Source organism: Leuciscus leuciscus (genome assembly GCF_965113295.1).
Source record: "Leuciscus leuciscus genome assembly, chromosome: 9".
Classification (NCBI taxonomy): domain Eukaryota; kingdom Metazoa; phylum Chordata; class Actinopteri; order Cypriniformes; family Leuciscidae; genus Leuciscus; species Leuciscus leuciscus.
In genome coordinates, this window is record NC_138733.1 from 406,708 (window position 1) to 419,775 (window position 13,068).

Below are 13,068 nucleotides of genomic sequence, written 5' to 3' on the forward strand. Positions count from 1 at the left end.
GTTTTTAATTAAAATGCATTACATTTATCAACCCTCATACTTCCCTCGCAGATCAAAATGACCCCAAGCCCTAAAATTATGCCTTTTTTTTAATGCTTACTTCATTTCATTTCAATAATATTTTTTCTCTGTTTAATGTAATTTTTTTTAAATGTACCTTTAAACTACTGGATTTGATCAATAAAGAATAATTTAAGCACATTCTTCAGATTTTCCCTCATCATTTCACGGATAACCCTGTTTATTCAGCTCTAAATATCTTACATTGAGTGTCTTTGACCTCTTGTGGAAAAATAATAATATAAGATGATATTTCATGACTCTAGATGGCCTTATATCTCTATATGTGATGCGATCTGGGAAAACCCACCATATGGTGCAATTTTACCTATTACAGGTTTTGATATCATATGGAAGCTGGTATCAAGCCCTTTCCAAATCTGTTATTATTTTGATCATAGCTTGTTGGTAGCAAAAGTTATGTTTATCTGAAGTCGGCCGATCGCTATGATTTTCTGGAACGGAATTTTGAGAAAAACAGGTTTAATAACGGTCACCGTCGGGACGCTGGGCACTCTTTTTTTTTTAAACAGGATTGGCGCGAAATGCGCACTAATACACATTCACTGTACATGTTATGTGGTTTATTTTATAGGTAAACTATCTGTGTAGTGTTAAGAGACGGACAGGTGTATGGGATATACGGCGATCACCTCTGCCGGGCGTTACAGAAAATGGTCGCATATGCATTAGAGAAAGAGAGTATTTTCAGCTTGACACTATCGCTGTTTTTCTGCACTAAACAAGGGAATTTTGCCAAGATATTTTCAGAGATAAGAGAAAAGATGTTATAGAATAATAATTTAATGAAAAAAAAATTGACAAAAAGCTGACATTCAAACTATTTTGGAATTGACTGAAAACGGCCCAGCGCGACATCCGGAGGGTTTTCCCAGATCGCATCACATATGAGCAAATGAGCTGTTCCTCTGGGTCCTAAAGCCAGTTTCTCTTCAGTGTGCATTCAGAAATCTGTTTAGACATTATAAAATCCTTTTTTGTAAAGTTTTAACATTTTTAGTTTTTACTATGTACTGAAGTGTCAGATAATGTAATAATTCAAGTTAGTAAGGTTACAGCTTCAAAAACTGCTGCTTTTAATTTAGCATTTGTGTGTGTGTGTGAGGGTGAGTGTGTGTGTGTGTGTGTGTGTGTGTGTTTGTTTGAGTCTGATTGTATGAGTGTGTGTGTGCGTGCATGGGAGTGTGTGCATGTGAGTGTGTTTGTGTATGTGAGTGTGAGTGTGTGTGAATGTATGTGTGTGCATGTGTGTGTACATGTGAGTGTGTGTGTGTGTGTATATATATATATATATATATATATGAGTGTGTGTGTGTGTGTGTGTTTGAGTCTGATTGCGTGAGTGTGTGTTTGTGTGAGTGTGTGTATGTATGTGCGTGTGAGTGTGTGCATGTGGGTGTGAGTGTGTATATATGTTGTGAGTGTGTGTGTGAGTGTGTGTGTGTGTGTGTGTGTGTGTGTGTCCCTCACCGGCAGTGTTGTTCGGGGGTCCAGCCCCTCTGCCGGGCTCTCTGTGTGTCCGAGAGCTCGCTGGTCATGTGACAGGGACCCGTGCCGTGTGTTGTGTGCCGCTTGGAACTGTTCGCCAGATACCTGGACCACAGGAATCAGGATCAGGCTCTGATTGGCTGCCGCCAGCCTCTGACGGGCCACTCATCCAATCGGCACAGACTCAGAGCGGCTCCGCTCTGCCTTTTAGCCGGGCATTTTTGCAAAGCGATTAGACAGAAGCAAAGCCACAGAAGGGAAACTTGCCGTCGACTGGCACAAGAGGTCAGAGGTCACTTTAGACTCGGGAGAATTTAGAGGCGGTTTAGAAAGTGATGCTGATGAGAGAGAGAGAGAGAGAGAGAGAGAGAGAGAGAGAGAGAGAGAGAGAGAGAGAGAGAGAGAGAGAGAGAGACTAAAGCCTGAAGCACTGAAAGTTCACGGCTTCACAAGACCAGCTCCCAGCGCAGCAGAAGCTCACTTACACACACACACACACACACACACACACTCTCACTCGCAGACACTCACTCACAAAACTCACGCACACACTCACTCACTCACTCAACAACACTCACACACACACTAACGCAAACACAAACCGCCACCAGAGAATGCCGCGCTCCAACACGCTCTTCAAACACCTGTGTGTGTCTGAATGGGAGTGTGTGTTGGAGTTGGTTGAGGAAACACAAGCGTCTGCATGCACACACACACACACACACACACACACACACACACACACACCATACCTCTGAACAGCCTCCGGATCCGGTTCGGCGTCGGATCCCTCCTCGTCCACCGGAGCCACGGCGGGAATTGGATGCTAACAAACACACACACACACATCAGAACTCAAAATCCGCTTCATTGAAGCGTGAGAGACTCTGTTTTCTGTTCTCATGTGTATCAGTATATTGGATCCGTGCAGCTCTTAAAGTGACAGCAGCCTAATATTCCTGCTCTATAATAACACTAATATTCCTGCTCTATAATAACACTAATATTCCTGCTCTATAATAACACTAATATTCCCGCTCTATAATAACACTAATATTCCTGCTCTATAATAACACTAATATTCCTGCTCTATAATAAAACTAATATTCCTGCTCTATAATAACACTAATATTCCTGCTCTATAATAACACTAATATTCCTGCTCTATAATAACACTAATATTCCCGCTCTATAATAACACTAATATTCCTGCTCTATAATAACACTAATATTCCCGCTCTATAATAACACTAATATTCCTGCTCTATAATAACACTAATATTCCTGCTCTATAATAACACTATAATAACACTAATATTCCTGCTCTATAATAACACTAATATTCCTGCTCTATAATAACACTAATATTCCTGCTCTATAATAACACTAATATTCCTGCTCTATAATAACACTAATATTCCTGCTCTATAATAACACTAATATTCCTGCTCTATAATAACACTAATATTCCTGCTCTATAATAACACTAATATTCCCGCTCTATAATAACACTAATATTCCTGCTCTATAATAACACTAATATTCCTGCTCTATAATAACACTATAATAACACTAATATTCCTGCTCTATAATAACACTAATATTCCTGCTCTATAATAACACTAATATTCCCGCTCTATAATAACACTAATATTCCTGCTCTATAATAACACTAATATTCCTGCTCTATAATAACACTAATATTCCCGCTCTATAATAACACTAATATTCCTGCTCTATAATAACACTAATATTCCCGCTCTATAACAACACTAATATTCCTGCTCTATAATAACACTAATATTCCTGCTCTATAATAACACTAATATTCCTGCTCTATAATAACACTAATATTCCTGCTCTATAATAACACTAATATTCCTGCTCTATAACACTAATATTCCCGCTCTATAATAACACTAATATTCCCGCTCTATAATAACACTAATATTCCCGCTCTATAACACTAATATTCCCGCTCTATAATAACACTAATATTCCTGCTCTATAATAACACTAATATTCCCGCTCTATAACACTAATATTCCCGCTCTATAATAACACTAATATTCCTGCTCTATAATAACACTAATATTCCCGCTCTATAATAACACTAATATTCCCGCTCTATAATAACACTAATATTCCCGCTCTATAATAACACTAATATTCCTGCTCTATAATAACACTAATATTCCCGCTCTATAATAACACTAATATTCCTGCTCTATAATAACACTAATATTCCCGCTCTATAATAACACTAATATTCCTGCTCTATAATAACACTAATATTCCTGCCGTCTCTATAATAACACTATAATAACACTAATATTCCTGCCGTCTCTATAATAACACTAATATTCCCGCTCTATAATAACACTAATATTCCTGCTCTATAACACTAATATTCCTGCTATATAATAACACTAATATTCCTGCTATATAATAACACTAATATTCCCGCTCTATAATAACACTAATATTCCTGCTATATAATAACACTAATATTCCCGCTCTATAATAACACTAATATTCCCGCTCTATAATAACACTAATATTCCCGCTCTATAATAACACTAATAATCCTGCTCTATAATAACACTAATATTCCAGCTCTATAATAACACTAATATTCCTGCTCTATAATAACACTAATATTCCCGCTCTATAATAACACTAATATTCCAGCTCTATAATAACACTAATATTCCTGCTCTATAATAACACTAATATTCCCGCTCTATAATAACACTAATATTCCTGCCGTCTCTATAATAACACTAATATTCCAGCTCTATAATAACACTAATATTCCTGCCGTCTCTATAATAACACTAATATTCCAGCTCTATAATAACACTAATATTCCTGCCGTCTCTATAATAACACTAATATTCCTGCCGTCTCTATAATAACACTAATATTCCAGCTCTATAATAACACTAATATTCCAGCTCTATAATAACACTAATATTCCTGCCGTCTCTATAATAACACTAATATTCCAGCTCTATAATAACACTAATATTCCTGCCGTCTCTATAATAACACTAATATTCCAGCTCTATAATAACACTAATATTCCTGCCGTCTCTATAATAACACTAATATTCCAGCTCTATAATAACACTAATATTCCTGCCGTCTCTATAATAACACTAATATTCCAGCTCTATAATAACACTAATATTCCTGCCGTCTCTATAATAACACTAATATTCCAGCTCTATAATAACACTAATATTCCAGCTCTATAATAACACTAATATTCCAGCTCTATAATAACACTAATATTCCCGCTCTATAATAACACTAATATTCCAGCTCTATAATAACACTAATATTCCCGCTCTATAATAACACTAATATTCCAGCTCTATAATAACACTAATATTCCAGCTCTATAATAACACTAATATTCCAGCTCTATAATAACACTAATATTCCAGCTCTATAATAACACTAATATTCCCGCTCTATAATAACACTAATATTCCAGCTCTATAATAACACTAATATTCCAGCTCTATAATAACACTAATATTCCTGCCGTCTCTATAATAACACTAATATTCCAGCTCTATAATAACACTAATATTCCTGCCGTCTCTATAATAACACTAATATTCCAGCTCTATAATAACACTAATATTCCTGCCGTCTCTATAATAACACTAATATTCCTGCTCTATAATAACACTAATATTCCTGCTCTATAATAACACTAATATTCCAGCTCTATAATAACACTAATATTCCTGCTCTATAATAACACTAATATTCCTGCTCTATAATAACACTAATATTCCTGCCGTCTCTATAATAACACTAATATTCCCGCTCTATAATAACACTAATATTCCTGCTCTATAATAACACTAATATTCCAGCTCTATAATAACACTAATATTCCTGCTCTATAATAACACTAATATTCCCGCTCTATAATAACACTAATATTCCTGCCGTCTCTATAATAACACTAATATTCCCGCTCTATAATAACACTAATATTCCCGCTCTATAATAACACTAATATTCCCGCTCTATAATAACACTAATATTCCCGCTCTATAATAACACTAATATTCCCGCTCTATAATAACACTAATATTCCTGCCGTCTCTATAATAACACTAATATTCCCGCTCTATAATAACACTAATATTCCTGCCGTCTCTATAATAACACTAATATTCCCGCTCTATAATAACACTAATATTCCTGCCGTCTCTATAATAACACTAATATTCCTGCTCTATAATAACACTAATATTCCTGCCGTCTCTATAATAACACTAATATTCCTGCCGTCTCTATAATAACACTAATATTCCTGCCGTCTCTATAATAACACTAATATTCCCGCTCTATAATAACACTAATATTCCCGCTCTATAATAACACTAATATTCCCGCTCTATAATAACACTAATATTCCCGCTCTATAATAACACTAATATTCCCGCTCTATAATAACACTAATATTCCAGCTCTATAATAACACTAATATTCCTGCCGTCTCTATAATAACACTAATATTCCCGCTCTATAATAACACTAATATTCCTGCCGTCTCTATAATAACACTAATATTCCCGCTCTATAATAACACTAATATTCCTGCCGTCTCTATAATAACACTAATATTCCCGCTCTATAATAACACTAATATTCCTGCCGTCTCTATAATAACACTAATATTCCTGCCGTCTCTATAATAACACTAATATTCCTGCCGTCTCTATAATAACACTAATATTCCTGCTCTATAATAACACTAATAGTGTTGTCAAAAGACCCGGTACTTCGGTACCAAGTCGGTACTAATTTTTTTTTAAACGTCACGGTACCAGGTTTTCTCAAACCCAGTACTTGATGCGCGTGCATGCCCGAAGCGCGTGCAGTTGCGTCCTCTTCATAAAAGCGCTGATGGCGATCGCCGGTGCTGCTGCTGATGTGGTGCTGATGTTTTTGCGCGTGCAGATACGTTATTTCAAATGGCGCGTGGCAAGCGCGCTCATAATAGAAGCGGCGCGCTCGCTTTTCCATGTGCGTTCATGGATGCATAGCAACGACAGACGCCACAGGAGTACAAACGCTTGTGCGAACTGCGCTCTCCATGACGACGAGGAAGTGTGACATAGGCCTAGTAATTGATTTCTAGCCCTTGCATTAGCTTTACTACTAGATATATTTATGGAGATGAGAAATAAAAAGCCGTCATTAATATCAGTCCGTCAGAAAAGCAGTTCTAGTCTTATTCTTGGCTGGATAACTCTTAGCAGGTTTAAAAAGCCCTTTTAAAGTTAAATATGAATACAGTTTTGGATTAAATAAAAGTATAGTCAAGTCAAATAAAACATATTTTATCTCCTGTATAGTTTGGTAATGCTACAATAAGATACCATTCATTAACATCACTTAATGCGTTATCTAACATAACACATTGAGTGAACAATATATTTTTACAACATTAATTAATGTTTGTGAATGTTATTTAATACAAAACACTTGATTGGTCATGTTTGTTCACTTCATTCATTGTGCATTAAATAATGTTAACAGAAATAATGTTAACTTTTGATTTTAAAAATGTATTTTTAAATTAACCCCTAAAGGAGAATAATTGCGACAGTATATAACTATTGTTTTTTTTGTTAGGTAATTTTATCTAATGTTATCTAACAAATGGAATCTTATTGTAAAGTGTTTTTAATACTACAGTTTCCATCTTTGTGATATACACTTTAATATAATTATGTAAATTTAATCTAAATTAAGCTTTGGTACCGAAATTGGTACCGAGAACCGTGGATTTTCACTGGTATCGGTACCGAATACTGAAATTTTGGTACCGTGACAACACTAAACACTAATATTCCAGCTCTATAATAACACTAATATTCCCGCTCTATAATAACACTAATATTCCCGCTCTATAATAACACTAATATTCCAGCTCTATAATAACACTAATATTCCTGCCGTCTCTATAATAACACTAATATTCCTGCTCTATAATAACACTAATATTCCTGCCGTCTCTATAATAACACTAATATTCCAGCTCTATAATAACACTAATATTCCTGCCGTCTCTATAATAACACTAATATTCCTGCTCTATAATAACACTAATATTCCTGCCGTCTCTATAATAACACTAATATTCCAGCTCTATAATAACACTAATATTCCTGCCGTCTCTATAATAACACTAATATTCCTGCTCTATAATAACACTAATATTCCAGCTCTATAATAACACTAATATTCCTGCCGTCTCTATAATAACACTAATATTCCTGCCGTCTCTATAATAACACTAATATTCCCGCTCTATAATAACACTAATATTCCAGCTCTATAATAACACTAATATTCCTGCCGTCTCTATAATAACACTAATATTCCTGCTCTATAATAACACTAATATTCCTGCCGTCTCTATAATAACACTAATATTCCAGCTCTATAATAACACTAATATTCCTGCCGTCTCTATAATAACACTAATATTCCCGCTCTATAATAACACTAATATTCCCGCTCTATAATAACACTAATATTCCCGCTCTATAATAACACTAATATTCCCGCTCTATAATAACACTAATATTCCAGCTCTATAATAACACTAATATTCCAGCTCTATAATAACACTAATATTCCCGCTCTATAATAACACTAATATTCCCGCTCTATAATAACACTAATATTCCCGCTCTATAATAACACTAATATTCCAGCTCTATAATAACACTAATATTCCAGCTCTATAATAACACTAATATTCCAGCTCTATAATAACACTAATATTCCAGCTCTATAATAACACTAATATTCCTGCCGTCTCTATAATAACACTAATATTCCAGCTCTATAATAACACTAATATTCCCGCTCTATAATAACACTAATATTCCAGCTCTATAATAACACTAATATTCCAGCTCTATAATAACACTAATATTCCAGCTCTATAATAACACTAATATTCCAGCTCTATAATAACACTAATATTCCAGCTCTATAATAACACTAATATTCCTGCCGTCTCTATAATAACACTAATATTCCAGCTCTATAATAACACTAATATTCCAGCTCTATAATAACACTAATATTCCCGCTCTATAATAACACTAATATTCCCGCTCTATAATAACACTAATATTCCCGCTCTATAATAACACTAATATTCCAGCTCTATAATAACACTAATATTCCAGCTCTATAATAACACTAATATTCCAGCTCTATAATAACACTAATATTCCAGCTCTATAATAACACTAATATTCCTGCCGTCTCTATAATAACACTAATATTCCCGCTCTATAATAACACTAATATTCCCGCTCTATAATAACACTAATATTCCCGCTCTATAATAACACTAATATTCCCGCTCTATAATAACACTAATATTCCAGCTCTATAATAACACTAATATTCCGTCTCTATAATAACACTAATATTCCCGCTCTATAATAACACTAATATTCCCGCTCTATAATAACACTAATATTCCCGCTCTATAATAACACTAATATTCCAGCTCTATAATAACACTAATATTCCAGCTCTATAATAACACTAATATTCCAGCTCTATAATAACACTAATATTCCAGCTCTATAATAACACTAATATTCCTGCCGTCTCTATAATAACACTAATATTCCAGCTCTATAATAACACTAATATTCCAGCTCTATAATAACACTAATATTCCTGCTCTATAATAACACTAATATTCCTGCTCTATAATAACACTAATATTCCTGCCGTCTCTATAATAACACTAATATTCCAGCTCTATAATAACACTAATATTCCTGCACTATAATAACACTAATATTCCTGCTCTATAATAACACTAATATTCCTGCCGTCTCTATAATAACACTAATATTCCAGCTCTATAATAACACTAATATTCCTGCCGTCTCTATAATAACACTAATATTCCTGCTCTATAATAACACTAATATTCCTGCCGTCTCTATAATAACACTAATATTCCAGCTCTATAATAACACTAATATTCCTGCCGTCTCTATAATAACACTAATATTCCTGCTCTATAATAACACTAATATTCCTGCACTATAATAACACTAATATTCCAGCTCTATAATAACACTAATATTCCAGCTCTATAATAACACTATAATAACACTAATATTCCTGCTCTATAATAACACTAATATTCCTGCCGTCTCTATAATAACACTAATATTCCTGCCGTCTCTATAATAACACTAATATTCCTGCCGTCTCTATAATAACACTAATATTCCTGCCGTCTCTATAATAACACTAATATTCCAGCTCTATAATAACACTAATATTCCTGCCGTCTCTATAATAACACTAATATTCCTGCCATCTCTATAATAACACTAATATTCCAGCTCTATAATAACACTAATATTCCAGCTCTATAATAACACTAATATTCCTGCTCTATAATAACACTATAATAACACTATAATAACACTAATATTCCTGCTCTATAATAACACTAATATTCCTGCTCTATAATAACACTAATATTCCTGCCGTCTCTATAATAACACTAATATTCCTGCCGTCTCTATAATAACACTAATATTCCAGCTCTATAATAACACTAATATTCCTGCCGTCTCTATAATAACACTAATATTCCTGCCATCTCTATAATAACACTAATATTCCAGCTCTATAATAACACTAATATTCCAGCTCTATAATAACACTAATATTCCTGCTCTATAATAACACTATAATAACACTATAATAACACTAATATTCCTGCTCTATAATAACACTATAATAACACTATAATAACACTAATATTCCTGCTCTATAATAACACTATAATAACACTATAATAACACTAATATTCCCGCTCTATAATAACACTTTAATAACACTATAATAACACTATAATAACACTAATATTCCTGCTCTATAATAACACTAATATTCCCGCTCTATAATAACACTATAATAACACTATAATAACACTAATATTCCTGCTCTATAATAACACTAATATTCCCGCTCTATAATAACACTAATATTCCTGCTCTATAATAACACTAATATTCCTGCTCTATAATAACACTAATATTCCTGCTCTATAATAACACTAATATTCCTGCTCTATAATAACACTATAATAACACTATAATAACACTAATATTCCTGCTCTATAATAACACTATAATAACACTATAATAACACTAATATTCCTGCTCTATAATAACACTAATATTCCCGCTCTATAATAACACTATAATAACACTATAATAACACTAATATTCCTGCTCTATAATAACACTAATATTCCCGCTCTATAATAACACTAATATTCCTGCTCTATAATAACACTAATATTCCTGCTCTATAATAACACTATAATAACACTATAATAACACTAATATTCCTGCTCTATAATAACACTATAATAACACTATAATAACACTAATATTCCTGCTCTATAATAACACTAATATTCCCGCTCTATAATAACACTATAATAACACTATAATAACACTAATATTCCTGCTCTATAATAACACTAATATTCCCGCTCTATAATAACACTAATATTCCTGCTCTATAATAACACTATAATAACACTATAATAACACTAATATTCCTGCTCTATAATAACACTATAATAACACTATAATAACACTAATATTCCTGCTCTATAATAACACTAATATTCCTGCTCTATAATAACACTATAATAACACTAATATTCCTCTCTATGATAACACTAATATTCCTGCTCTATAATAACACTAATATTCCTGCTCTATAATAACACTAATATTCCTGCTCTATAATAACACTATAATAACACTATAATAACACTAATATTCCTGCTCTATAATAACACTAATATTCCTGCTCTATAATAACACTAATATTCCTGCTCTATAATAACACTAATATTCCCGCTCTATAATAACACTAATATTCCTGCTCTATAATAACACTAATATTCCTGCTCTATAATAACACTATAATAACACTATAATAACACTAATATTCCTGCTCTATAATAACACTAATATTCCTGCTCTATAATAACACTAATATTCCTGCTCTATAATAACACTATAATAACACTATAATAACACTATAATAACACTAATATTCCTGCTCTATAATAACACTAATATTCCCGCTCTATAATAACACTATAATAACACTATAATAACACTAATATTCCTGCTCTATAATAACACTAATATTCCCGCTCTATAATAACACTATAATAACACTATAATAACACTAATATTCCTGCTCTATAATAACACTAATATTCCCGCTCTATAATAACACTATAATAACACTATAATAACACTAATATTCCTGCTCTATAATAACACTAATATTCCCGCTCTATAATAACACTAATATTCCTGCTCTATAATAACACTATAATAACACTATAATAACACTAATATTCCTGCTCTATAATAACACTATAATAACACTATAATAACACTAATATTCCTGCTCTATAATAACACTAATATTCCTGCTCTATAATAACACTATAATAACACTAATATTCCTCTCTATGATAACACTTATATTCCTGCTCTATAATAACACTATAATAACACTAATATTCCCGCTCTATAATAACACTATAATAACACTATAATAACACTAATATTCCTGCTCTATAATAACACTAATATTCCTGCTCTATAATAACACTAATATTCCTGCTCTATAATAACACTAATATTCCTGCTCTATAATAACACTATAATAACACTATAATAACACTAATATTCCTGCTCTATAATAACACTATAATAACACTATAATAACACTAATATTCCCGCTCTATAATAACACTATAATAACACTATAATAACACTAATATTCCTGCTCTATAATAACACTAATATTCCCGCTCTATAATAACACTATAATAACACTATAATAACACTAATATTCCTGCTCTATAATAACACTAATATTCCCGCTCTATAATAACACTAATATTCCTGCTCTATAATAACACTATAATAACACTATAATAACACTAATATTCCTGCTCTATAATAACACTATAATAACACTATAATAACACTAATATTCCTGCTCTATAATAACACTAATATTCCTGCTCTATAATAACACTATAATAACACTAATATTCCTCTCTATGATAACACTAATATTCCTGCTCTATAATAACACTATAATAACACTAATATTCCTGCTCTATAATAAAACTAATATTCCTGCTCTATAATAACACTAATATTCCTGCTCTATAATAACACTAATATTCCTGCTCTATAATAAAACTAATATTCCTGCTCTATAACAACACTAATATTCCTGCTCTATAATAACACTAATATTCCTGCTCTATAATAACACTAATATTCCTGCTCTATAATAACACTAATATTCCTGCTCTATAATAACACTAATATTCCTGCTCTATAATAACACTAATAT

The 13,068-nt window shown here is 32.4% G+C and overlaps 1 protein-coding gene across 1 annotated transcript in view; it reads right to left on the bottom strand.

The window, feature by feature from the left end:
* sik3 (SIK family kinase 3) overlaps positions 1-13,068 on the bottom strand; it is a 60,717-nt gene that overhangs the window by 14,594 nt on the left and 33,055 nt on the right. Inside the window, exons 13-14 of the mRNA XM_082179324.1 lie at positions 2,322-2,395; positions 1,552-1,674 (exon numbers count right to left, since the gene is read on the bottom strand). Coding sequence (XP_082035450.1) covers positions 1,552-1,674; positions 2,322-2,395 — 197 coding nt within the window. The remainder of the gene's footprint in view (positions 1-1,551; positions 1,675-2,321; positions 2,396-13,068) is intronic.